The sequence below is a fragment of the Adiantum capillus-veneris genome, chromosome 9 (assembly GCF_014529385.1).
Source record: "Adiantum capillus-veneris isolate H3 chromosome 9, ASM1452938v2, whole genome shotgun sequence".
Taxonomy (NCBI): Eukaryota; Viridiplantae; Streptophyta; class Polypodiopsida; order Polypodiales; family Pteridaceae; genus Adiantum; species Adiantum capillus-veneris.
The window spans coordinates 31,077,389-31,104,529 of record NC_140939.1 but is presented as its reverse complement, the minus strand read 5'-3'; the positions used below and the strand labels follow the sequence as shown (position 1 = coordinate 31,104,529).

The following is a 27,141-nucleotide window of genomic DNA, read 5'->3' as shown; positions in this document are numbered from 1 at the left end:
ATGAGGACATTAGAGCACTTTGTAGTTTGTACTTACCGATCCTGTGCCAATGAGGTACATCCAGAAATGTGTGTCTTCATCTGCATAAACAGATGATACACCAACCCAAGTGTAGAGCCCTCCATGTCTGTGACCCGTAGTAGTACATACAATGGCTGTAGAGCCACTGCCAAGGATTGCACCTGTGTCCAGAAGGTCTCATCAAGAACCTTTCTTTGAATGTACTTGGTCGCCTCTGACTGAGCGTGGTGCATCAATCTCCACTTTGGATCCACAACTGTCTGCAACAGTGGATCTCTCAATCTGAACAGCCTCTGAAGCACCAGATGCATGTATGCAAATCTGGTCTTCGAGGGACGCACCATGTCTACTATGGTGTGGCTCCTGAAGATTACCAAGGCCTGGTGTTTTTTGCGGAAAAAAGTGGTAAGCTTAGACGCATCAGACACTGTAGGCTGCACCCAGGGAAGTTTGCCTATGTCCTCCATGAGAAGGTCTAGGCAATGTGCAGCGCATGGTGTCCACACAATGTGCTTGAACTCAACCTCCACCATATCCCCCATGGCCTTGCAATTGGAGGCATTATCAGTGACCACCTACAATGAGTCATGACAAGATATTAAATGAAGTGTGGACATTATTACGTTGGACAATGTATGCAAAATTCAAATGTGCATGCCACATGGTCAGGAATCAGTATCTACCTGCACGACGTTCTTCTCCCCAACCTCCTTGATGGCCTGGCGAATATGTTTGAAGATGAACTCCGCAGAAATGCGTTCTCCACCTTTCCTTGCATCCACGGCTCGTAAGAAGTATGTGCCCAAGCAGGAGGAAACAAGGATATTGATAATGTGGCGCCTCTGCGTGTCACTCCACCCATCAGAAAGAATAGTGCATCCAAATTGTTGCCACCCAACCTTCACTGGAGTCAATGCTCGGTCTATGATCTCTTTTTGGTCGTCAAGCATGGTAGTGCGCATCTTTTGGTAGTCAAGACCATTCCAGGAATCTGTAGCACCAACCTGTGAAATAGCTCTCACCATCCTCTTCCATTGATCAGTCTTCAACACATTAAATGCAATGTTGCACTCTATGAGAGTCCGCGCAATCTCCATCTCTGCAACTTTCTGTCGCTCTTTTACCCATGAATCACTGTGTACACGTGATGGCAATGTGGTTTGCCTTGGGCCACGTACACCCTCAACCCCACCTGCACTTGCTGTTGAAGCACTAGCACCCTCATCCTCAGCCTGTGAAACACGAGCTCTCTTTCTACTAGTGCCTGCAAATGATGGCGCTGCAGACGCAGAGCCGCCAATATCTCCAAGTAATGCATCTTGCAAGGCATCCTCTGCTGCTGTTGGTGCTGCACGTGCTCCCCCTGACTGTGACGATGCAGTAGATCCTGGAGGAAAATGCTCCAAAATCAAGGCATCCCTCAATGCTTGCGGGATAGTCTCGCAACCCCCACAATGTCCAGTGGTGCCAATATCAGTGAGGTGCTTCAAAACCCTGGTAATTGTATTGGTCATCTGCTCTCCGCAGTACTTGCACACCCAAGTGCGAGTCCCTGAACCTGCTTGGCCTCCTGTGTTGACAACTCTCAGGACATTGGTGTGCTCGGCCCAAAGAGGATTAGGTCGACGAGGCATGATAACTCTGCAACACAATTAACGCAAACTTCAAAGTTGAATACAAAACTTACAATCTTTCGCGAGGTCACGACTCTAGAGTGCCTCCTTCAGGCTTGCTGACTCCAAACACAAAGGGAGGGAGGGAGGGAGAACCTTATCGGCGGCGTTCCACACTTCCTTTGTCTCTGTGCAGACTCTTGAGACTGAGTCCTAACTTCTGCTACTCTGTAATGTGGTAATAAGATAGGTTGGCTTATAAAAAGGCTCGCCCAAAGAGTCCGACCAGGCGGATAAGCAACCGATAGCCGAATTTTTTTTTTAAAAGCCACGCACGTACGGAATCGTACGGTACGTACGGATTCCGTACGGAAGTACCGTACGGTACGGAAGGCAGCCGGACGTACGTACGGAAACAACTATGGACCATGCACCAATGATTCTCACAGTGGCAGACAGGCAGAGGAGTGGGAGCACGATGCTTCGCATCCCAGAGCGGGTCTTGTTGGACTCAGCACTCAGAGAGAGGGTCGAGGCTCTATGGACAGAGGGCATGGACAACCAGGCTCCACTTGCAGACAGAGTGGCCTTAGGCCTAGCTCGACTTAGCCACTTCTTTCTCCAGGAGTCTCTGGCTCGACGGGCTACAGCGAGAGAGGAGGAGCAGCGTCTCAGACGAGGCATTGCTTCACTACAGAGGATGCAGGAGCAGCATCCAGACAGTCCATGGTTGGAGGAGCAGTTACAGCAGGCTCGACAGGAGCTTGCTTGCACAGAGGAGAGGCGCCATGAGTTTGCCTTTCACCGACAGGCATCTCAGTGGACTCAGGTGGGTGACAGAGTGACAAGTGCTTTTTTTGAGACAGTGGGACCTCGGCACTCGCATGCCAAGGCCAATCAGTTGAGGAGACCAGATGGGTCAGTTGTTTGTGAGCCAGAGGATATGCGTGTAGTTGCTACTGACTTTTACCGTGAGCTACTGTCGGCTGAGCCCGAGTCAGAGAGACAGGATGCATGCAGGGAGCAGGTTTGGGCACAGATGCCTTGTCTTGTGACTGAGGAGATGCGCCAGAGGCTAGAGATACCTCTTCAGCTTGAGGAGCTGCACATGGCTCTTAGGGCCCTCCCTCGTGGTAGCTGTCCAGGTGAGGATGGGCTGACTCCCAACTTCTTCTTGGAGTACTGGGACCTGCTTGGCCCAGATCTTTGTAGTGCCTTTCAGTACATTCTGCACACAGGAGTGATGCCGGATAGCATGAGTGAGGGCCTGATTTACCTCATTCCAAAGGAGGGTGGCTCCTTGGATGAGATTCGACAGTGGCGCCCCATAACCATTCTCAACTCAGCCTACAAAATTCTTGCTAAGGCTCTGAGTTTGAGGATTCAGCCACTTTTGGAGAGCCTTATACATGGGACTCAGACAGGTTTTGTCAAGGAAGGCAGTATCCTTGACAACATCTTCACTTTTTGGGAGGCTTCTGCCCTTGCATGGCTCCGTGGGGAGGACCTTGTGATTCTTCTTCTCGATTTTGAGAAGGCATACGACAGAGTTGACTGGGACTTTCTAGAGGGCACGCTACGCAGGATGGGCTTCTCAGATGCTTGGATCAGAGGGGTGTCAGCTTTGTACAGACAGGCTCACAGTCAGGTGCTGTTGGCAGGAGGTAGAGGTGAACCGTGAGCGCTTCATGCTCACACGTTCGGTCAGACAGGGTTGTCCTCTTGCCCCTTTTCTCTTTCTGTTCTATGCGGAGGCGATGAGCAGATTTTTGGTGTCACAGCAGGTTGGTTTGAGAGGCTTAGCACTCCCTATACGGGGAGATGAGCTTCTGGACGCTGAGTTTGCCGACGACTCAGCCTTGTACTTAGAGGGCCAGGAGGCCAATCTACACAGATGTGAGCAGGCTTTGGAGACCTTCTGCTGTGCATCGGGCGCATTGATCAACTGGAGAAAGACAGTGGCTTTCTCGGTTGGCAGTGCTCCTGTGCCAGATTGGATGCAAGGAGAGGGTTTCAGGTGGATTCCTCCACGGACTGCAGTTCGGTACTTGGGTTGTCAGGTTGGTCTGGACTTGTCCCCCGAGCAGCAGATTGCTCCTCTTCTCGTGTCCATCAGGAGAAAGCTGTTACATTGGAGCTCAGCACGACTTTCGCTGGCTGGTAGAGTAGTAGTTGCCAACCAGGTGTTGTTGGCGACTATGTGGTACATCACTTCTTGCTGGATCTTCTCGAGTTCTTGTATCAGCCAGGTAGAGAGGCTGATAAGGAACTTCCTTTGGTCAGGTCGCGATACTCGGATTGCCCGAGCCAAGGTGGCTTGGTCGGTCATCACACTTCCTTGTTCTCAAGGAGGGCTTGAGATCATTGATCCTGCACAACAGAGCAGAGCCCTTCTTGGGAAGTTTGTCGTCAGAGGACTTCTTCCAGGCGAGGAGCCTTGGAAGGAATTCTTGTTGCAGAGGCTTCGTGCCAGGGTGCCTCAGTCAGGAGGTCCTTGGCAACCTTCGACCAGATGGATCTTTTCAGAGCTGCGCCGAGTTGGTTTGAGCAGGAGACTGGAGGACAGATTCGCTGTGAGTTTGCTTCGATCTTGGGAGCTCTTACGGTGTGGCCTAGAGCAGAGACAGTCGACGTGCACGGAGGAGCGCCTACAGCAACCCCTCGTCTGGAACCCCATGGTTAGCACTCAGAGAGGCCACTTGGTTGGGAGTCGGCCTCATGTTTCTTGGGGTCCCATGGCGGCAGGTTCAGCACGTTCTCTAGGTCACTGGCTAGAGTTCACAGGTTTGTCAGAGGAGGTGCAGGCTGTCCAGCTGCAGGGCATGAGAGGGGTGCAGAGCATGTGTCAGGACATCTCAGAGTCAGTTCCAGCTGAGTGGCTCACGCCTCTTGAGCCAATAGCACCCCGGTGGATGGGAGCCTTCACACGACTGGAGGTTCTCATTTCAATCCGGGCTTGCTCAGAGACTGTCCCAGCCCTGTTCTTCAAGCTTCAGGGTAGGGGACGATTACAGCGAGTTGCAGTAGAGGCCCCGCAGGTAGCAGAGTGCTGTTTCCAGAGGATCCGAGTTGTGGGCATCTGTGGGAGGACTTGTGTCATAGACCTTGACCCAGCAGCTCTTGAGATTGGACACTGGAGGCTATGGGCTTGGGAGTGTTGTCCACTGGCACGAGTACAATGGGATCCTGGTGAGTGGCTATGGAGGGACCCCTTCTCTTCTGCCGACCGCCTAGGAGTCCCCTTCTTTCAGTACACTGTTCAGCTTGGACGTCATATACTTGCAGCACAGAGAGAGGCCCGCCCCGCTGCAGCACGTCATTGGCAGGAGGAGGGCCTCACAGTCGAGTTCTTGGCAGCTTTTTGGCAGAGGCTGTGGGACTCCAGACAGTCGAGGCGAGTCACCTTGTTCCAGTGGCTGGTTGCACACAGAGCCATAGCAGTAGGGAGCTGGCTGGTGCATAGTGGTCTCTCGGCCGCATGTGCAGCCTGTGACCAGTTGGTGGAGAGTCAGCATCACTATCTTTGGGACTGTCCCTCGGCCCAGCAGGTGTGGCTATGTGTTCTTCGGTTGATGCCTGCCCTCTCCACGGCTCGACAGTACACTTGGGGGGCAGCGGCTTGGTCCACCCTCACGGGCCCAGCACTTCAGTTTGAGCTATCTTCCACCAGCAGGATGATAGTGATACAGGGGGGGCGACCTACACTCCAGCCTACTACAGAGATTACTCCACAGGAGTGGTGCAGTGAGAGAGAGGAGTGTTGGGAGCTCATCAGCGGCCTAGCTCTCTGGTTCATCTGGCGGGCCCGCTGTTTCCGCATCTTTGAGGCTCGTCCTGTGCCACCAGCAGAGACTGTTCGTGACTTTTGGCTAGAGCTGATCCATACTCTTAGAGGACAGCTTGAGGGACTACAGGGCAGCTCTGACCGCATGCGGGAGCGTCGTGAGGCTTTTCTTCGACTCTGGCGGCCTAGGCCTTTCTACACCATAGTCCAAGGGGTGCTCAGATGGCACTACTGTCCACCTGTGTGGCTCTTCCCTCCTCCCATCTCTTGATTTAGCCTCATTGTATAAATGCTGTTTTTTCATTGGGAGAGTCTCCCCATCATGCTTGTTGTAGCCCTCTCTCGCAGAGGTGGATGTAGCCCTATGGGTAGTTTTCATTAACTAATAGAAGGATCTTTTTCTCGAAAAAAAAAACAAGTCCCGAACCTTGCAGATCTCACTTTCTTGCAACAGTTCCTCGCCGCACGGTGGGATCCATCGAAGTTCACAGATTCAGCCCGGAAAACGCAGATTTCAGCATCTGCGTTTTCAGCGCGTCGTCGTCGCATCGTCGTCATCGACATCGTCATCAACATAGAGTCAAAATTCAGCAGATACAAATTTGCAGATTTCAGCCCTTAGTGTTTTCAGTTTTCAGCGTGTTTCGTTGTCGTCCTCATTGTTGTCGACATCGTCGGCAAGTCCAAGCATTGTAGAGATTTGTGCAATCATAAGTAGACCGCTCTCGCCATAGAGAGTGGGGCCTTTGGAGGAGGGTTTTACAACGTCTCTGGTGTCGTATTCTCTTCTCTCTCTATCTCTCAGTCTCATGAACCTTCACGCACAATGTCCATTCACTTTGTTTGTGCCCATTGCACTCTCTCATTAAAGAACGGAAGGCTTTCCCCTCCATAAGTAAAAAGAACCTTGAGCACATTTCGGAGCACTCATCTTGAGCAAAGTTCAACATTCATTCCGCTGCACCTTACAAAGGACTCTGCTCTATTATGCTGGATTGATGATCCCCAACCCCCCTCTCTTTCATTCAGTACAGTTCAGATCTTTCAAGTGAAGTAAAGTAACATTGTGTTTGTGTGGAGTATTGGATCCGAGCTGAATCCTTAAACACTTTCGCTGCACCTGACATCATATAACCTGGAAACAACCAAAGCATAACAATCTGATGCATAAGATGCATGGCGAGAACTTGAACGAGTATGACTAGATAAAGGTGCATCCAATTTATTGTCACGCAAAGTATGCACCAGCCATTTTGGCATTCCTCTAGTGTAAGGTGCAGCGGATGTGAATGTTGAACTTTGCTCAAGATGAGTGCTCCGAACTGCGCACAAAGGTTCCTTTTATTACGGAAGGGAGAGCCTTTTGTTCCTTTAGTGAGAGTGCAAAATGATCACAAACAAAGTGGGTAAACAGTGTGCATGAAGGTACTAAAACTGAGAATAGAGAGAGAAGAATACGACACCAGAATGTTGTCAAACCCTCCTCCGAAGGCCCCACTCTCTATGGCGAGAGTGGTCTACTATTGATTGTAGAAATCTCTACAATGCTATGGACTTGCCGACGATGTCGACGACGACGAGACGGGCTGAAACTGAAAACGCTAAGGGCTGAAATCTGCAAATCTTGTATCTGTTGAATTCTGACTCTATGTCGACGACGACACGCTGAAAATGTAGATGCTGAAATCTGCGAATAGCGGGCTGAAACTGCAAACGCTTGCTGATCTGACTGTGCGGCGAGGATCTGCTGCGGGAAGGTGAGATCTGCAAGGTTCGGGGCTGCGGTGCGGAGTCGTAATGCTGAAATCTGAAAACGCTGATGCAGAAAGGTTGAACTGTCGCCGGAAACTGCAAAATGCTAGGCTGAATTGCTGGTGCAAAAACGCTAGGCTGAATTGAGCATCTGCTGCAAAAACGCTGTTGAATCTGCTGTCGCCAGGTTGATCTGCAACTGCTGAAAACGCTAGGCTTCTTCTACTGCTGGCTGGTCTTTGGTGGCTGAAACTGCTAGGTCCTCTTGCCGGTCTTGCTGAGAAGGTGCACTTCAATGGGTGGTTGCTGCCTCTTCTGCTAGAAAGTGCTAGCGCTAGGTTTCTTATATATTATCTTGCCAGAATTACCCTACCCAGTTTCCCAACAAAGTCACTTATTAATAATAAGTGAAAAATGGCTAAAATAGAGAAAATAGGTTCTGTGCCCTGTAAAATGCTCCTGATGAATCTGATGGTAATGTTGAGGATCATGCTGTGTGCAACCAAAGGATATACATCTACTCTAAGTGTCTGGACATGCCTGGTCTGCGAACAGACTCACAAAAGTGCCAGAACACTTCCTAAGCTAGGCTGACTGAACCCTTGTCATGAAGTAGCTTGTCCACATGCACATAGGGTTAGATGTGTATGTGACATCCCCTCCTTTTTAAAGTGAGGTACTGGTACTGATCTGCATGGCTTCCTTGTAGATTGCCAACAATTCGGGATAATTTTTGAAAAACTCTTCATCGACCCACACTGATTTCTGGGTTCCTCGATCCTTGAACTTCAAAAAGTACTGTCTCACTTGCTTCTCTGAACCATGGAGAAACCGATGCAACAACACTTGCTCCGGCTTTATGATTTCAGCTTCATCGATAATCTCCGGTTCTTCTTCTTTTGAAATGTCCTTTGGAGGTGTTCCCTGAAACACTTTCGACCAAGAAACATGGAAAACGTTGTGCATTGACCATGAGGTAGGTAGTTGCAATTTCATTGAAACCTCATTTATCTTATTAATGATAGGAAATGGACCATACATTCTGAAAGACAACTTTGGACACTTCTTTCCAACTTGCTTAAGACGTTGCTTCATGATTCTTAAATACACCCAATCCCCTTCCTTGATCTAAACATCCTAACGATGCTTATTAGCCTGCCGTGAGCCGTGAGTAAGACTCACGAGCCTTGCTTAGCCGAAGCTTCACACTCTCAGAAATCTCATCCAACGACTGACTTTCAGCATTGACATCAGGCATTTGATTGATCGAGCAAGTCAAAAGTGACTGGAACGGACGACCTAAAGCTGCCTCATACGGAGTTCGACCAATGACCAATGGTAGAGGAAAAAGAGTCATTCAAAATAGCTTGAACCAATGGGAGATAGAGCTCCCAATGAGACTGCTGATCATGCACATATGATTTTAAAACATCAAAAGCCAACAGATTGTAAATTTCTGTCTGACCATTTGACTGTGGATGAAAAGCCGATGAAAAATTCAACTTAGTGCCAAAATTTTCAAAGAGTGTGTGCAAAAAAATGGACGTGAACTTAACATCCCTATCTGAAACAATTGATTTTGGCAAACCACAGAGGAGGTACGAATGCTTTATGAACAACCGTGCCACATCTTGTGCGGTGACTGTGGCCTTACAAGAAATCAACATGCAAAACTTACTGAAACGATCATCAATTGTCAAACATTGAGTGTTCCTTGAATGCAAATTAGGTGGAAGGTTAGTCACAAAATCCATGGAAATATCCTGAAAAGGTCCATCGGGAATAGGCAGCGGAAGCAAGAGACCTTGCTGCTTATCCCGAGAAGCTTTTACCTTTTGACAAATAGGGCATTGTGTGACATAACGAAACACATCTTTTCGCATTTTAGGCCAATAAAAGAATCTTTCTATTTTTTCCAGAGTGGTATTCATTCCCCTGTGTCCACCCTTGAGAGAGTCATGTGCATCATGCAATATGGTTGTCTTGAGAGAGGGCAACACATATAGACGTTGATGAAAATACAACAAACCATCACGAATGAGATAGTTGCTTGGTCCTTGGGAAGCAAGAGTTCGCAACTATTGCTTACCAAACTCGGAATCCGCATACTGGTTCTTTATACTGTCGAAAGACACACCCTGAAGAGAAACTGTGGATCTTGACTCAAGAGCCAAAATCCACATACTGGTTCTTTATACTGTCGAAAGACACACCCTGAAGAGAAACCGTGGATCTTGACTCAATAGGATTAGCTTTTCTAGACACATACTCAATCAAACCTCCAAATTGCTCAAAAAATTGTGACCACCGTGCTTAGCGATCACTCCAATGTGCACTAGGCATAGACTGGAGCCACTTGAGCGCTTGGTGATCTGTGCGAACTGTGAACTCTCTACCATACAGAAAATGCTTGCAATGCTCAAGAGAGTGAATGACAGACAAAAGTTCTTTATCATAAATTGAATAGTTCTTTTCTACACTATTGAGCTTCCGACTAAGGAAAGCTGCTGGACGACCATGCTGCTGAAGCACAGTGCCTATGGCGACATTGCTCGCATCCGTCCATACCTCAAAGTGGTCATCCCAAGAGGCAAGGATAAGACACGGCGCTTCTATCACCGCAACCTTGAGAGCTGCGAAAGTCTCAATGGTTGTCTCGGGCAAATCCACGCGCTGTCGGCAAGTCTTTACCCCTTTCAAAACATCAGTCATGGGTGCGGCAATGTGTGCAAAATTCTCCATGTGCGAACTATATGCTTGACATAAACCGAGAAAAGAACGCACATCATATGCAGTTTTGGGCAAATCCCAATTACGTACCTGTTCCACCTTCGCGGTGTAAGGTGCAGCGGAAGTGAATGTTGAACTTTGCTCAAGATGAGTGCTCCGAACTGTGCTCAAGGTTCCTTTTACTTAGGGAAGGGAGAGCCTTCCGTTCTTTAGTGAGAGAGTGCAATGGACACAACAAAGTGAATGGCCACTGTGAGTGAAGGTGCTGAGACTGAGAGATAGAGAGAGAAGAGAATACGACACCGCAAAGTTGTCAAACCCTCCTCCAAAGGGCCCCACTCTCGATGGCGAGAGTGGTCTATACTATTGATTGCACAAATCTCTACAATACTTGGACTTGCCGACGATGTCAACGACGATGATAGGCTCAATCTGAGAATGCTAAGGGGCTGAAATCTGCAATGAATCTAAGTATTGCTATGCCGAGGACGACGGTGCTGATCTGCTACTGTTCCTGCTACTGGAATCGTTGAAGTCATGCTGTCTAAAAACGCTGGCTGCTGTTTATGAAAAACGTTGAATCTGGTAGGTTTCAACCGCTGAATTTGCTGATGCAAAACGCTGATATGCTGTTGCTGAAAATGCTGTCAAAGTGCTGTGACAACGCTATCAAACTGTTGTGGAATCGCCAATTGCAGGGGCTGGAAAAACGCTAAGGGCAAGGCTGATGGCGTTGGAGTTTGCTGAAAAACGCCAGGCTGTTGGGACTAAAACGTTGGATTTTCCCCTGTTGAAAAGGCCAGGTTGAAGGGGTCCTTGTTCTTGCTTGAGAATTGGCCTGTTGAGCAATGCTCCTGTTGCCTCTTCTACCAGAAAGTGCTAACTTTGGTTTGCTTATACCTAGTTCCCAACAAAAGTCACTTAAAATAATAAGTGAAAAATGTCAAAAATAGGAAAAATAGGTTTTAATACACTAGAAAATTCCCATGATGGATTCTGATGGGAATGCTGATGGTCATGCTGTGTGCAACCAGAGGATATGCATTTAGCCTAAGTGTCTGGACATGCATTGTCTGCGAACTGACTCACAAAAGTGCCAGATCACTTCCTATTCACTTCCCATTCTAAACTGACTTGATTGAACTGAACCCTGGTCATGCTGTAGCTTGTCCACGGACACATAGGGTTGGATGTGTCACGTGACACGTGGGGTCGAGCTTGACGCCTTCTGCAGAAATGATATAACCCAGATAAGTAACTTCAGTGAGAAAAAACTCAGATTTCTTAGCTGCAATGTACAACTGACACTCATCCAAACGGGTCAATACCCTTTCTACATCTCTTTCATGTTGTTCCCACGATGCAAAAAAAATGAGAATATCATCAAGAAAGATGAACACACATACACCAACCATAGTGCCAAAACGGGCTACCATGAGATGGTTAAATGTACCCACGACACCTATCAATCCAAAAGGCATAACAATATACTCCCAATGCCCTTGCTCTGTGCGAAAAGCGGTCTTGAAGATGTCGCCTTTGAATACCCTTACCTGATGGTATCCACTCTTGAGATCGACCTTACTGAAAACCTTTGCCCCATTGAGCCTATCAAGGATATACTCAATGCGAGGCATCGGAAACTTGTTCTTGACGGTCATCTTGTTCAATGCGCTGTAATCAACACACAAACGAGACGAACCATCTTTCTTGCGGACAAACAAAACAGGAGCAGCAAAAGGACTTACACTAGGACGTATGAATCCTCCAGCCACCAACTTCGTGAGTTGCCGCTCTAACTCTTCTTCTTGTGTCTTGTTCAAAGGGTAGAGAGTCTTACTGACAGGCTGTGCCCCCTCCATAAGCTTGATGCGAATGTCCTCTGGCCGCTCGGGTGGGAGACGGGGTGGAAGATCATCCTACAAAAAGAGATGTTTATACTTGGTAAACAAAGCTTAATACTTGTTTGGAGCCTGAATGCTCTGGGTAACTAGAGAGGCATATATGAATGCCGCTTGTGCTTCTCACCGTAATTCATGCTTTACTTGCACATGGGAAATGAGAGGCAAAGAATGCAGACCCTCCTCAACATGAATGATCATGGGAGAGTCACTCTTGGCATTTAATGTGAGTGTTGTCTTCCCAATCAATGAGAGGGTTATGCTCATGAAACCATCTAATGCCCAAAAGCATATCACATCTTGAGAGAGGAGACACGACAAATTTCCTACGGAAAGCAGCTTGTTGAACTGTAAACAACACATTAAGGCACTCTTGCGTGATGAGAGAGTCCATACTGGGAATGAAGCGAGACTGTCTGACTAACCTCTAGGCGGGCTCTCTCTACAAGAGAGGCACTAATCACATCATGCATACTGCCTGGAGAGAGCAATTGCTATCGCCTTGTTGAGATGCGCGGGGTCGAAGACTTCTACATCAAACTTGATATATTCGTCCAACCTAAAAAGGAAAGCCTATTTGCGCTCATCATCTGTAAGGTGCAACGGAATGAATGTTGTATTTTCTCAAGATTAGTGATCTTTATTTCTCAAGGTTCCTTTTAGTTCTTAGGGAAGGAGAGAGCCTTCCGTTTTATGGAGTGCTATGATAAAGTGAGTGGATATTGTGCGTGCAAGTGAATGAGCCTGAGAGAAGGAGAGAGAAGAGATACGACACCCGAGAGGTTGTAAAACCCTCCTCCGAAGGCTCCACTCTCGTCGGCGAGAGTGGTCTACTTTGATTGCACAAAGGTGTACAATGCGTATGCAATGGACTGATGCAACTTGGACTATGCCGATGACGACGACGACTTGGTGGCTGAAATCTGAGATCTTCTAATCGCTGAATTTCGGGACTGTTTCGGTGGCTGAAAATGACTGTTTTGGCTGCGTTTTTATGGCTGAAAATGGGGGAACATCTGCAACCATCTTGGGGCTGATCTGCTATTGTCCATAGGGCTGAAATCGCTATGTATCTGCTGTTGGTTTGGGCTGAGAATCAAAAACGCTGGCTGGATCTGTCTCTTGCCAAAAACGCTAATGGGCTGAAATAGCAAAAACGCTAATGTTGATGAATCTCTGGCGATGGCAACAATCTGCTAACGCTAGGGTGTTGAGGGTGATGGCGATGATTGCCAATGAGGAAAAACGCCAAGAAAAGGTGCTTGATGGCGATGGCCTGCTGTGGAAGGGAGCGCCAAGGATGGGGTGAGGATGCAAAAACGCTAGAGGGTCATGAGGGGGTACTGCTGAGAAGTTGCCTATTGAGCGGGAAGCTCCTCCTGCCTCTTCTGCCAGAAAGTGCTAACTTAGGTTTGCTTATATATTAACTTACCCAATTTGCCCTACTGACTACCCAACAAAAGTCACTTAATAAATAAGTGAAAAATGTCAAAAATAGGGAAAATGGGATAAAGTCACCCCAAACTGACTCTGATGGAATCTGATGGGAATTCCGATGATCATGCTTTGTGCAACCGGAGGATATGTATCTATGCTAAGTGACTGGGCATGCACAGTCTACGAATAGATTCACAAAAGTGTCAGATCACTGCTAATCTAGACTTGACTGGATTGACTGAACTCTGCTGTGGTGTAGCTTGTCCACGAACACATAGGGTTGGGATGTGTCAGGTGACATCCCCTCCTTTTCAAGGTGAGATACTGGTACCGAACTGTATGGCATCGAGGGAGATTGCCAACAGCATCCGGAATCCTGGAAGGGACTCTTTGCCGGCCAACTCTGATATATGGGTCGTACTGTACTTGAACTTCATAAAGGTCTGCAACGCTTGCTTCTGTGGCCCACGCCGAAAGCGACTCAAAGTCTTCTGTGGCTCCTTCGATGCTTCAACTTCGTCTAGAGTCCTGCTTCTTCCGTCTTCAAGAATCTCCATGGCTGAAAATTCTTGAAACAACCTCCAACACAAAACCATGAACATACCCATTCCATGTAAAGTGAAGGAAAAAAATCTTGTCTTCTCTAAAGACTGTGTATGCAATGTAGATGAACATAGAGACGGAGTAACTACCGTTCATCAAACACATGCAAACAATGAGATCGAATCTTTTCTGTTTGATCGAAATCAATCAACTATGGCAAATCACAATGGAAATGCCCATGCTCGGTGCTCATACTTTCATGTGCTCGTTCGGAAACTGTGTCATGCCAAGGAAGAGACATGGAATGTGACTTCCTTACATACAAACTTTTCAACTTTTCATGAACAATCCGCATACATTCGTGCTCATCCATGAGAGAAACGTGCTCAACATTCAATATGTCATGCCTAGAAAAAGGGATCACATAACGATGCTGACTAAAATACAGGAAACCTTCTCGAATGAAACACTCGAACAATGCGTGCGTATCAATCATGCGAAGTTCGAACACATAATACTTCCTGTGATGGTTCTTTGGACCAAGGCTCAAGAGGCAAGATCGCTTCTTCGGGATCTATCGAATCTTCTTGTGGGGGATCTGTGGACCTCTACTCAAAAACCAAGATCGATTCTTGGTGATTGATCGAATCTACAACTAGGTTAGCTTCGCTAGAAAAAGCATCAACTAACACATCATCCTTGTGAACAATCACATCTTGTTCATGCAATCCATCATGCTTGTCTTTATCATCCAAATCATCATGCAAATCATCAAATCATCATCATGCTTCACACAATCATGCGAAGCTTGTGTGTCATGCTGTGGAGAAAGAGAGACTGAGAGAATCTCCTTATCCCGAATCCTTTCAATCTTGTCCTGCATATTAGCAATGAGAGATGGAGAAGGAACAATGTCCTCTCCATGAATGATAATGGGAGAATCGCTTTTGGCATTGAGAATGAAGGTGTTAGCCTCCCAATCGATGAGAGGGTTATTATCACGAAACGATCGAATGCCCAAAATCATATAACATCCTGAGAGAGGAGAAACAACAAATCTTTTGGTGAAGGCAGCTTTTTGAATTGCAAACAACACATCAAGGCATTCCTCCGTGATGAGAGCGTCCATACTGGGAAGAAAGCCAAAGACCTCCATAGGAGATCTTGGACTAACTTCAAGGCGGGCTCTCTCAACAAGAGAGGGATTGATCACATCATGCATACTACCTGGGTCAAACAATATGACAAAACGGTGCCCCGACGTACGACCATAACACTTAATGAGAGAATCATCAATGGGAGGGTCCGGAGAAACTTTGGGCACAATCGTGTTATCATTCATTGCATTGACAGATGTAGTGGGTGCTGTGGGTTCTTTAGATTCATTCGATTCAAGCTTAGGATATGTTCTTTTTATGTGACCCTTAATGTGACAATGATAACAACGACCTTCCTTAGAATAAGTGCTTTGTTCTTCCGACGTGATGTATCCTCCTACAATTCCTTGTGCTACCTTTTCATCTGGAGTAAGCTTAGGTTTAGTAATTGTGTTAGCCTTACGCTTAGATTCATTGGAAGAATTCTTTGATGATGGAAGATTGGTTAGAAGAGTTATCATTCTTACCGTTCTTACCGTTCTGAGGGTTCTGAGAAGTCTGCGAGGTACTTGTGGAAGTCTTGTTCTCCTTAGGCTTTCCCTTGTTGTGCTTCATCTCCTGTGCGAGAGCAATCGCTACCGCCTTGTTGAGATCGATTGGATCGAATACCTCGACATCGTACTTGATATACTCGTCCAATCCAAAGAGAAAAGCCTCTTTGCGCTCATCATCCGACATGCGTAATTGGGTACCTAGCTGCAAAACACGATTAGAAAAAGACATAATCGGCATACCATTTTGCTTGAGAGCGCGCCAATCGTCCTTCAATTGTGCAAGGTACTGAGGTTGCATAAACCGCGCCTTGAGCTTGTCTTGGAAATCAGTCCAACTAAAAGAGAGGGGCGTGAAATCGTCGGTTGCCTCTAGGTGCGCGGCTAGCTGTGCCATGCGTGGTACCCATTGATGGCATCACCGGCAAGGTACATAGCTGCCGTCAAAACTTTGCTATTGCCTGTTTTTTTAGTTGTCGCAAAATAAGCATTAAATTGATGCAACCAAGAATGAATAACTGTAGCATCCATCTTACCGTCATACTTACTGAAAGTCAACTTTTCTGTGATTAGATGGTTGGAATCTGCATCGTGGCTTGCACCACTTGATGAACTCCCACGATCTTTGGGTGGTTCGGTCTTCGAGGCTAGGATGTGGGAAATGAACTCTTGATTGCGAAGCTCCCTTTGAGCTTTACGCTCGGCGTTCTTTTCTGCTTTTCGTTCATTTCGTTCATCGCGCTCGCGTTCGAGAGCAAGTCGATTTTCTTCTTGTTGTGCGGCAAGTTTTGCGTTTCTTTCATCGCGCTCACGTTCATGAGCAAGGCGACTTGCTTCTTGTCTATCCATCATGGCCATCATCTGCTTGACCATTTCCTCCATAGGATTTGGTGCACTTGGTGGCGTAGATGGCGAAGGGAGAGGGTTGAAGAAATCATCTCCGGGTGGGGACGAGTCTTCGTCGTCTCTCTCATGCTCATCACCTGTATGCGAAGTATCCATTCCGCCTAGGGTGACGACCATGCACTATAATCTTGGGTTCTGAAGTTCGCGAGGAACTTGGGTTCTTGAGGGTCTTGAGGTCCTTGATTCGTGACTAGGGTTCTTGAGGTTCTTGAGTCTTGAGGGTCTTGGGTTTTTGGGGTTCTTGAGGTTTTCGTTCGCTTGCAAATCGCGTTGAAGAAGGATCTTCTCTTCACCCGAATTCTACTCCTTTATCGGGCGCACCCCCTGGCGGCCTTGCGCTCACACCAAGGTTGCTTTTTCCCACCTCACGTCGATTGGCCGGCCGCTAAGTGCACGGTCCGCTCTCAGTGAGTGAAAAGAGACACAAGGGGAGGCTGGACAAGCCCTTCTTTCTTGGGATTCCTGTCACTCTTCAACAAAACACAATTAGGAATCGCCACGCCCAAGTAAACTTGGGTTCGTGTGACCGCAACAAGCAAAAAAATTCTTGTGGTTCTTGTAGTTCTTTCCTTGAGTAATGCAGAACACTTCCAAAGCTCTGATACCAATGTAAGATGCAGCGGAATGAATGTTGTATTTTCTCAAGATTAGTGATCTTTATTTCTCAAGGTTCCTTTTAGTTCTTAGGGAAGGAGAGAGCCTTCCGTTTTATGGAGTGCTATGATCACGAACAAAGTGAGTGGATATTGTGCGTGCAAGTGAATGAGACTGAGAGAAGGAGAGAGAAGAGATACGACACCCGAGAGGTTGTAAAACCCTCCTCCGAAGGCCCCACTCTCGTCGGCGAGAGTGGTCTACTTTGATTGCACAAAGGTGTACAATGCGTATGCAATGGACTGATGCAACTTGGACTATGCCGATGACGACGACGGTGATGACGACGACGACTTGGTGGCTGAAATCTGAGATCTTCTAATAGCTGAATTTTGGGACTGTTTCGGTGGCTGAAAATGACTGTTTTGGCTGCGTTTTTATGGCTGAAAATGGGGGAACATCTGCAACCATCCTGGGGCTGATCTGCTATTGTCCATAGGGCTGAAATCGCTATGTATCTGCTGCTGGTTTGGGCTGAGAATCAAAAACGCTGGCTGGATTTGTCTCTTGCCAAAAACACTAATGGGCTGAAATAGCAAAAACGCTAATGCTGATGAATCTTTGGCGATGGCAACAATCTGCTAACGCTAGGGTGCTGAGGGTGATGGCGATGACTGCCAATGAGGAAAAACGCCAAGAAAAGGTGCTTGATGGCGATGGCCTGCTGTGGAAGGGAGCGCCAAGGATGGGGTGAGGATGCAAAAACGCTAGAGGGTCATGAGGGGGTACTGCTGAGAAGTTTCCTGTTGAGCGGGAAGCTCCTGTTGCCTCTTCTGCCAGAAAGTGCTAACTTAGGTTTGCTTATATATTAACTTACCCAATTTGCCCTACCGACTACCCAACAAAAGTCACTTAATAAATAAGTGAAAAATGTCAAAAAGAGGGAAAATGAGATAAAGTCACTTGAAAAATCCCCAAACTGACTCTGATGGGAATTCTGATGATCATGCTTTGTGCAACCGGAGGATATGCATCTATGCTAAGTGATTGGGCATGCATAGTCTACGAATAGACTCACAAAAGTGCCAGATCACTGCTAATCTAGACTTGACTGGACTAATTGAACCTTGCTGTGGTGTAGCTTGTCCACGGACACATAGGGTTGGTATGTGTCACGTGACATCATCCGATTTGCGCAATTGGGTGCTGAGCTGCAAAACACGGTTAGAAAAAGACATGAGTGGCATACCATTCTGCTTGAGATTGCGCCAATCTTCTTTCAACTGCGCTATGTACTACGGAGGCGCCTTGAGCTTGTCTTGGAAGTCGGCCCAATTGAAGGAAAGAGGCACGTCTCCGTCGGCTTCCTCTAGGTGCGCGGCCAATTGTGTCTCTTGCTATGCGTGGTACCAATTAATGGCATCACCTGCAAGGTACATGGCTGGTGTTAAAACCTTGCTATTCCTTGTCTTCTTAGTTGTCGCAAAATAAGCATTAAATTGATGCAACCAAGAATGAATAACACTAGCATCCATCTTACCGTCATACTTATCGAATGTCAAAAATTCTTGGTGACGGGGTTGTTGGAGTCCGAATCTCGGCTAGCACCACTTGATGAACGACCAACATCTTTGACCGGCTCGGGTTTCGAGGTGAGAACTTGTAGGACCAACTCTTGCATACATTGGTCTCTCTGCGCCTCACGCTCTAACTCCAAGGCCGCTCGTCTGTCTTCGGCCGCTACTCGTTGGGCTTCGCGTGCTTGCTCACGCTCAAGCTCAATAGCAATCTTTTTTTCTTCGGCCGCCAAGCGCGCTTGCTCGTGCTCACGCTCCAAGGCTGTCCTTCTCTCTTCGCCCGCCAAGCACGCTTGCTCGCGCTCACGCTCCAAGTCGGCCTTTCTTTTTGCTCTTTCTTTCTTCGCGTTCGCGATCCAATTCTGCTTTTCTTTCTTCGCGCTCACGCTCCAAGGCAGCCGTTGCGCTTCTTGTTGTAACATCATGTCCATCATCGTCTTGACCAAAGCCTCCATAGGATTTGTTGCAATCCTTGGCGTAGATGGGGAAGGGGGAGGGTCGGAAAAACCTCCTGATGCTCATCACCTCCATGCGAAGTATCCATTCCGCTTCGGGTGATGACCATACACTGAAGTCTTGAGTTCTCGAGTTCTTGAGTTCATGAGGAACTTGGGTTCTTGTGGTTCTTGGGTTCTTGAGGGTCTTGAGGTTCTTGAGTTTCTTCTTTAGCTTGCAATCTGTGTTAGAGAAGGATCTTCTCTTACCCGAGCTCTTCTCTTTCCCGCGGGCGCACCCCTTGGCGGCCTTGCGCTCACACCAAGGTTGCTTTTTCCCACCTCACGTCGATTGGCCGGGCGCTAAGTGCACTGTGCTCTCAATGAGTGAAAAGAGAAACAAGGGAAGGTTGGACAAGCCCTTCTTTCTTGGATTACCTGTCACTCTTCAAAAACACGATTAGGAATCGACACGCCCAAGTGGACTTGGGTTATGTGCGACCGCAACAAGCAAAAAAAATTCTTGTGGTTCTTTCCTTGAGTGATAGAGAATACTGCCAAAGCTCTGATACCAATGTAAGGTGTAGCGGATGTGAATGTTGAACTTTGCTCAAGATCAGTGATCCGAACTGTGCTCAAGGGTTCCTTGTACTTACGGAAGGGAGAGCCTTCCGTTCCTTTTGGCGAGAGAGTGTAAATGATCACAAACAAAGTGGGTAAACACTGTACATGAAGGTACTGAGACTGAGAGATAGAGAGAGAAGAATACGACACCAGAATGTTGTCAAACCCTCCTCCAAAGGTCCCACTCTCTATGGCGAGAGCGGTCTACTATTGATTGCACAAATCTCTACAATGCTATGGACTTGCCGACGATGTCGACGACGACGAGACGGGCTGAAAATTGAAAGCGCTAAGGGCTGAATCTGCAAATCTTGTATCTGCTGAATTTTGACTCTATGTCGATGACGACGATGTGATGACGATACACTGAAAACGCAGATGCTGAAATCTGCGAATAGCGGGCTGAAACTGCAAACGCTTGTTGATTTGACCGCGCAGCGAGGATCTGCTGCGGGAAGGTGAGAGCTGCAAGGTTCGGGGTTGCGGTGCGGAGTCGTAATGCTGAAATCTGAAAACGCTGATGCAGATAGGCTGAACTGTCGCCGGAAACTGCAAAACGCTAGGCTGAATTGCTGGTGCAAAAACGCTAGGCTGAATTGAGCATCTGCTGCAAAAATGCTATTAAATCTGCTGTCGCCAGGTTGATCTGCAATTGCTGAAAACGCTATGCTTCTTCTGCTGTTGATGAAAAACACTGGCTGGAATTTGGTGGCTGAAAATGCTAAGTCCTCTTGCTGGTCTTACTGAGAAGGTGCACTTCAGTGGGTGGCTGCTGCCTCTCTGCCAGAAAGTGCTAGCGCTAGGTTTCTTATATATTATCTTGCCAGAATTGCCCTACCCAGTTTCCCAACAAAGTCACTTATTAATAATAAGTGAAAAATGACTAAAATAGGGAAAATAGGTTCTGTGCCTTGTAAAACGCCCTTGATGGAATCTGATGGTAATGTTGAGGATCATGTTGTGTGCAACTAGAGGATATGCTCTACTCTTAAGTGTCAGGACATGCACGGTCTGCGAACAGACTCACAAGAGTGCCAGAACACTTCCTAAGCTAGGCTGACTGAACCCTTGTCATGAAGTAGCTTGTCCACATGCACATAGGGTTAGATGTGCACGTGACATCTAGCTTGCACATTCTCAGCCCTTTCCACATCATGTACATCATGTACATTTGCATCGGTGATAGGTCGATCCGTAACATTTTCTGAAACCCCCATAGGTTGTATATTTGCCTCGCTGGAATTTATACAAGCAACAGTGACGAACAATAAGGTGATGTTCTGGGCTGAATTAGACCCTTTTCCAAAAGCCTTCACTTGGTTCATAATTTCCTCATTCTAGGCTTTGCTTACTAGATGGTCGGTTTGATGGCGCGATGTCGAGAATCAAATCATTCGTGTGATCTTCAGGTCGCTGAGGAGGTAACTCTTTAGGCAAACCCTCAAAGAAACAATCGGCCTAAGCTTGCATTATATTTTCTTTGTTTCTTCTCTAGGTCTGACATGCTTGACATTTTATTGTCATTTAGCTCATTCAAGTAGATCGAGTAAACAAAAAGACTTGATTTCATTAATTTTGAAACGGTCGAAGGTGATACAAGTGAGACAGTTTCATGTGCACATCTAACCCTATGTGTACGTGGACAAGCTGTTCCTACTTCTAGGGTTCAGGTTAGCCTAGGAAGTGTTCTGGCACCCTTTTGAGCTTGTGCACAGGCCGTGCATGTTTAGGCACTTAGATTAGTTGCATACCCTCTGATTGCACACAACATGATCATTAGCATGACATTCAATACCCATCATGAGTATTTTCCAGAGCATAGAACCCTTTTTGCCAAAGTACACATTTTTCACTTATTTTTCAATAAGTGACTTTCGTTGGAAAAGTAAGTAGGGCAATTTGCTAAAGAACTATAAACGAAAACCATTGGGCACTCAGTAGAAGCAGAAGAAGCAGGGACACAAGGAGGGCACCCAGCAGTCAGGCAACACCTCAACAGGAGCGTTTTCTCAAGAAGAATAAGATCGGCGTTTTCAGCCACTACCATCAATGTTTTCAGTTTTCAGCCTTGCATCCTCTGGTTGTAGATCCTGGCCAGATTTCCAATCTAGTACCAGATCAGCCTAGCGTTTTCAGAATTCAGCAGATCAGCCAGCGTTTTCAGATTTCAGCCAGATCAGCCAGCGTTTTTGCATTTCAGCCCTAGTGCGGCTAAGCGGTTGCAGATCCAAGCCGCAGTAGCAGATCCCCAGCAGAGCATCTGGCGTTTTCAGTTTTCAGCCTTGACGCCGTTGTCATCGACACCATCGTCGTCGTCGACATCGTCATTGCAGTCCCTATCTTGACGACGACACCTTCTTCATCGTCATCGTCATCGCAGATCCCTAACTTGACGACGACACCTTTGTCGCCATCGTCGCAGATCCCGGATTTGACGACGACACCATTGTCATCATCGTCATAGTCTCCATCGTCGTCGTCGACATTGTCATCATCAAGTTCACAGCATCTAGACCATTGTACCAGATTTGTGCGATCTATAGCATAGACCTCTCTCACCATAGAGAGGGGGGTCCTTGGAGGGGGGTTTGAGAACCCGTTTGGTGTCGTCTCTCTCTCTCTCTCTCTCTCTCTCTCTCTCTCTCTCTCTCTCTCTCATTCTCAGCACTCTCATTCATAGTAGCATTCACTTTGTTTGTGATCATTGCACTCTCTCTCTAAGAAGAATGGAAGGCTCTCCCTTTCGTAAGTAAAAGAAACACTTGAGCACAGTTCGGAGCACACATTCACTTCCGTTGCACCTTACAGACCGACTTGCCCTTTAATTTCATATCAAGAATAATATCTCTACCCTTCTTGTTCTTCAACGTTGCCTTTCTTGCCATGTCATTGTTATCGACCACGACACCATTCTTGTGGTACTAGGGGATTCCCAAAAGGACGTCACACCCTTCCAAAGGCATGATGTAAGAGTCCTCGTGTCCTACATACCCTTGACAATGCGACCGAAGTTTGCCTATGACAGTTGTAAGGGTAACATCCCGTCTTCGTGCCGCTAGAACTGTCTCCATCGGTGGTCCCATTTCCATGGGCGTGATTCTAAGTCGAGCTGCCAATTCAGTTGAAATGAAGTTGGCTCCTCTGTTGAAGAAGATAGGGCTTCTTGATCTCGTACTTTGCCCCATGCTCTGTAGAGCTCCGAACTTTCGTCTATCTGTTCAGGGTCGGTGGTCCCCACAATGTCCGAAACCAGTTGTCTTTCCTTTCTTTGCTCGTTCCTCTATTGCTTTGGAATTCTCTGGCTTGTCCTCGGCCTGATCATTGGATGCTTTGTTAGGGCACTTGGCAAGAACGTGCCCCTGCTCCCCAAATCCATAACACTTGCCCTCTTTGTAGCATTCAGCTCACTGCTTGAGTGACAGTCTAGGGCCGGTTGGTTTCTTCTTTTGTTGCTTCCCCTTCTTATTGCCATTGGTTTGGTTTGGCCCCCGTTGAGCAGACACTGGCCTGTCCGTAAGGTAGGTTAGTGTGCCGTTGTGCATACTAAATCCTTGCTTGGTGTGACCCATGAGTCGCTAAATGGAGTCCCCCTTCTTTTGCAAAGTGTTACCGGATCTCCTCGGGCAAACCGCAACAAAGCCGCTCAACCTGTTGTTTAAAGGTAATTTTCTTGAAGGATGAAGCTTGTAGAAAAGTATCTCAAAACCTTTGGCAATATCCATCGAGGGTATCTTCTTTAGTCATACGAAGATGGTTCCATGCTGTGATAACATCCTCTTCATATTCTTTAGTGAGCCACGCGGAGATGAAACTTGCCATCTCTAGAGAGTCAAACTCTATCTGGTAATAACCTTTCCCGAAAATCTACACATCAATGATCTTGCCCACTTAGGTGAGGAGTCAGGATTGGAGCGAGTTCCAAACTTCTCCTCTGCTAGGCCTTGTGCCAACAATCTTGCATATGACCGAGGTGGCGTGAAGCCATTCCACATCGACCATCAAGCCCGCTTGCTCTTCTGGCGAAAGAGAAAGTTGAAGGGTTTGCTTTGCATTGTCGGACGAGGGGGTTCAGTAGAGTCCTTCTGAGGTGAGGCCGGGGTCGCCATTGTGTGTCTGCTACTAAAAAGAAGAAGGTGAAGACGTCGATGAAGGCCCCCAGTAGGATAAAAACAGCCCACAGTTAGCGCGCGAGGGAGAAGGGGGCTGGAGGAGAAGGGTGCTGCAGTGCGAAGCAGGGAGAGGGAGCTGGCGGGCAGCGCGAAAAGGAAGAAGGGGGGAGGGGGGGGAGAGCGAGCAGCAGCGAGTGACTTAGATTCTTTTGAATATGGTCATCCTGTCGCTTCAAACTTCTTACTTGAAGCTGAGCATACTCCTTTTTGGTTCGATCATGGATGGGATTTACCTCCAGTCTTTTATGCTGCAGGTATTCTACAGCAGTCCTGTTCTGCAGTTACGAATCCGAGGAGATATCAAACTTCTTTGGAGTAGTGGCTCAGAAGAGTTATCTGTTGTATATGCCAGTGCTATAGTTCGAATCGACATGACAGATTTGCAGGTTTGTCATTGCAGCTAAAGGGCTTTGCAAAAGCCATTTTGAGTGTGCCTATGATGGCTGGACATTTTCTTTGAAGAAAACATCTCAACAAAAAACTGTTTTCTGCCTTCCTTTATGGAGAGTAAAACTAATGCGGTTGCTGCCATGTTGTGTAGCCATTGCTGCACAAATGTTTGTATGATTCAGAGGTTCGCCCAAGAAGGGGAAGGTTTGGTGCTGTTGCTGTAACCAATGCGAACACACACAAGGTGGCGTATCAGGTGTGGAATATCAGCAGAAATGTTGGAATGGCTTCTGGTTGTGTGGATGGAGTTATATCTGGCATTATTGCCCTTCCTCTCTTTGAATCTAGGCAGGTGAAGCGTCACAATTTCTACTAGCTATTTGGGCAGTATCTTGGTTTTCTATGAGGCAAACTCTTTCTTGTGTTGCAGTCAAAGCAGAGACATTTTTGTGCCATAACCGTTGGGACCAGTAATGTATTTTCAATCCACAGGTATTGTTTTAACAAGGAATAATATGGTTACAATGCAATTGAATATTTGACATCATGAAGCATGGCCTTGAAACTCGTTAAATGCAATTTGGCAGGTTGATTGATGATAAAACTAGCACAATTACAAGCATTATCATGAATAAGATTGTGCCTGCTGCTTGGTCTACTTTCACTAGTCTAGTAAGAATGTTTTGGCAAGATAATGTGGAGCAAGGGCAGCCCTTGGAAGCAAGGCAGCAAGATTTTGGAAGAGGTCTGCAGTGATGATTACGTGAATACCTGATCAACAAAACTGCCCTCTTAATTCATTCATATTAATCTATTTTCCAGCATCTCTGGTGACTGCTATGAAGGATGGGACAAGGAGGGGGGAGAGGGTTGCACTAAGCCCAAGTGGTTCCTTAGCGGCAATCACCGACTCTTTGGGTCGTATTCTTCTGATAGATACTCAGGCTAATGTTGTCACAAGGCTTTGGAAGGTTTGAGACATCACTGTTTGCCATTTTTCATTGGGCAATTTAGAAATTTTGATGCTTCACCTGCTTGAAAACACGGTAATTCAGTCCGTAAGCCAATATGAGTTGCCCACTTTTGAGAATTTTGATGGGCTTGTACAGGGATATCGAGATGCACATTGCTTCTTTTTAGATGTACTTGTGGATGACAAACCCTCATCTTCCACCTCTGCTTCTAATTATCAAAGAAAGCAAGATTTTTCGCTTTCTTTAGCTATTTACACACTTCGCCGAGGAACAGTAGAGGTTGGCTCTCTACTTTGGGATTTTGTCATCTGCAAATGCAATATATCTCCCTGTCGGTCTGATGATTTCAAGTGTTGCAGGTGTGGAAATTGCGCAATGGTCCTCGGTTGGCTATAATCAAATGTGGACATGATTTTCATGTAATTCAACCAGCCATTCCTCTGTATGGCAACTCAGGGACAAGCTATGTCCCTACCGAGCTTTATATTCTTCATAAAAAATCTGGTGATATTGCCTCAATTAGGCCTCGAATGCCTTCAATGCACAAATGAACCAGCATGGTAGCTTTATAGAAGCCCTCACAAGAAACATTTCCTAATGGTTCTAATAAATATTCAGTTTAGCTCAAAGCATTGCCCTCCTAACCTCCTTTAACACTGGTCTCGGGAAAGAAGGGCACTTTCGTGGTTTTAAGAGACTTTTCTAAATAAGTTACCAATAATTTTTGTTTAATACCCTCTCGGGAAATAAGCCCAATTGTAAGAAAATAAATCAAGGGTTAATGTGTTTCCATGGCCAACTCCAAGGACCAATTATTTAAGGTGCACCAAAATTTCATTAAAGCCTCACAAGGTAGATCAGATGTTCTCAAAGGTAAATCAAATAATTTTTGAGCAGGCTCAATGTTCTCCCTCTATAAGAATGTTATAAAAGTATCAGACTTTTAAGATACCTACAGAAAAGGAATCTCCCTTTGTATATTTGTCTAGGAGATGCATTAAAGGGATCTTGCCTTGCTATGTGATTATCCTTGCAATTCCTCTCACTAGATGAGGTGCATGGGAATCGGTACGAGGTGGTGGATAAGAGAATTCAAATACAACATCAAAAAGTGATAAAACAAACTTATGGTGAACAATTCACACATTTTTAGATCTCTTCCATCGAGCATTGTGAGTATGCGTGATCTGCATTTGTATGTTTGCTTGACTTTGCAAATAACATGAAACATTGATGCATAATTAGTGTGTAAACTCTGTTATACATTGACTAACCAAAGTCCCTATATCTATTGACATGCAAGTTGTCCTAAAATATCTTGTTCAACTATCAGCTTCCAAAAATCCATTCTAGTGATTTGTTAGATGCTTGTATGTACATGCAAGAATTAGTTCTCACACTAGAAAACTACAATAGTGAGTGATTGTGCGAGAATAATTTTTCGAAGAAACCAGACCTTGGCTAGACTACTAGATCACTTCAAAGAAAGGAGAAAGATAAGAGAAATGAACTTACAATTACAAGGTACTTAAGCAAAGATTGTGAAATATCCCATTGAAGGTTGTTTTCAATGGGAAAAACAATGAGATTAGTGATAGATTTTAAGTTATTTTTTCTAGCATGTATCGACTAGTAGTCAGGCTTGTGCATATATGGTGGTTTTGGGGGGAGCCGGGGGCGGGGGCGGGGGCGGGGGGGGGGGGGGGGGGGGGGGGGGGGGGGGGGGGGGGGGGATGTAATATGGTGCTATTCTCCCCTATTAAAATAATCATAGAAAGACACATTCTTCTTTCATTAGAATTTTCTTACCTTGGTAGGCTTGTAAAAACAAATTCCTTACTCTACAACACAAATGGAATTTTGTAATGTGTTTTAATACTAACGGAAGAAGTTACATTTCAAATTAAATTATTAAAAAATTTCTTATCTTGGTAGGTTTGTAAAAACAAAATCCTCACTCTACAACACAAATGGAGAATAAATAAGGTTCCATGTTGCGCACTAATTCCAAACATGGGATACTTGGAATGAGAAAATAAGAAAC

At 46.4% G+C, this 27,141-nt stretch overlaps 1 protein-coding gene across 2 annotated transcripts in view; it reads left to right on the top strand.

Moving 5' to 3' along the window:
- LOC147450287 (uncharacterized) overlaps nucleotides 1-26,056 on the top strand; it is a 41,196-nt gene extending 15,140 nt beyond the window's left edge. Inside the window, exons 2-8 of one of the 2 annotated variants that reach the window (XM_086520691.1) lie at nucleotides 23,988-24,119; nucleotides 24,275-24,475; nucleotides 24,554-24,615; nucleotides 24,711-24,868; nucleotides 24,946-25,094; nucleotides 25,233-25,376; nucleotides 25,457-26,053. In XM_086520691.1, the coding sequence (XP_086376817.1) occupies nucleotides 23,988-24,119; nucleotides 24,275-24,475; nucleotides 24,554-24,615; nucleotides 24,711-24,868; nucleotides 24,946-25,094; nucleotides 25,233-25,376; nucleotides 25,457-25,648 (1,038 nt within the window). In that variant the 3' untranslated portion in view covers nucleotides 25,649-26,053. Of the gene's footprint in view, nucleotides 1-23,987; nucleotides 24,120-24,274; nucleotides 24,476-24,553; nucleotides 24,616-24,710; nucleotides 24,869-24,945; nucleotides 25,095-25,232; nucleotides 25,377-25,456 lie in introns of both variants that reach the window. The other variant, XM_086520692.1, reaches the window with a different exon arrangement.
- Nucleotides 26,057-27,141: the final 1,085 nt, after the last annotated feature.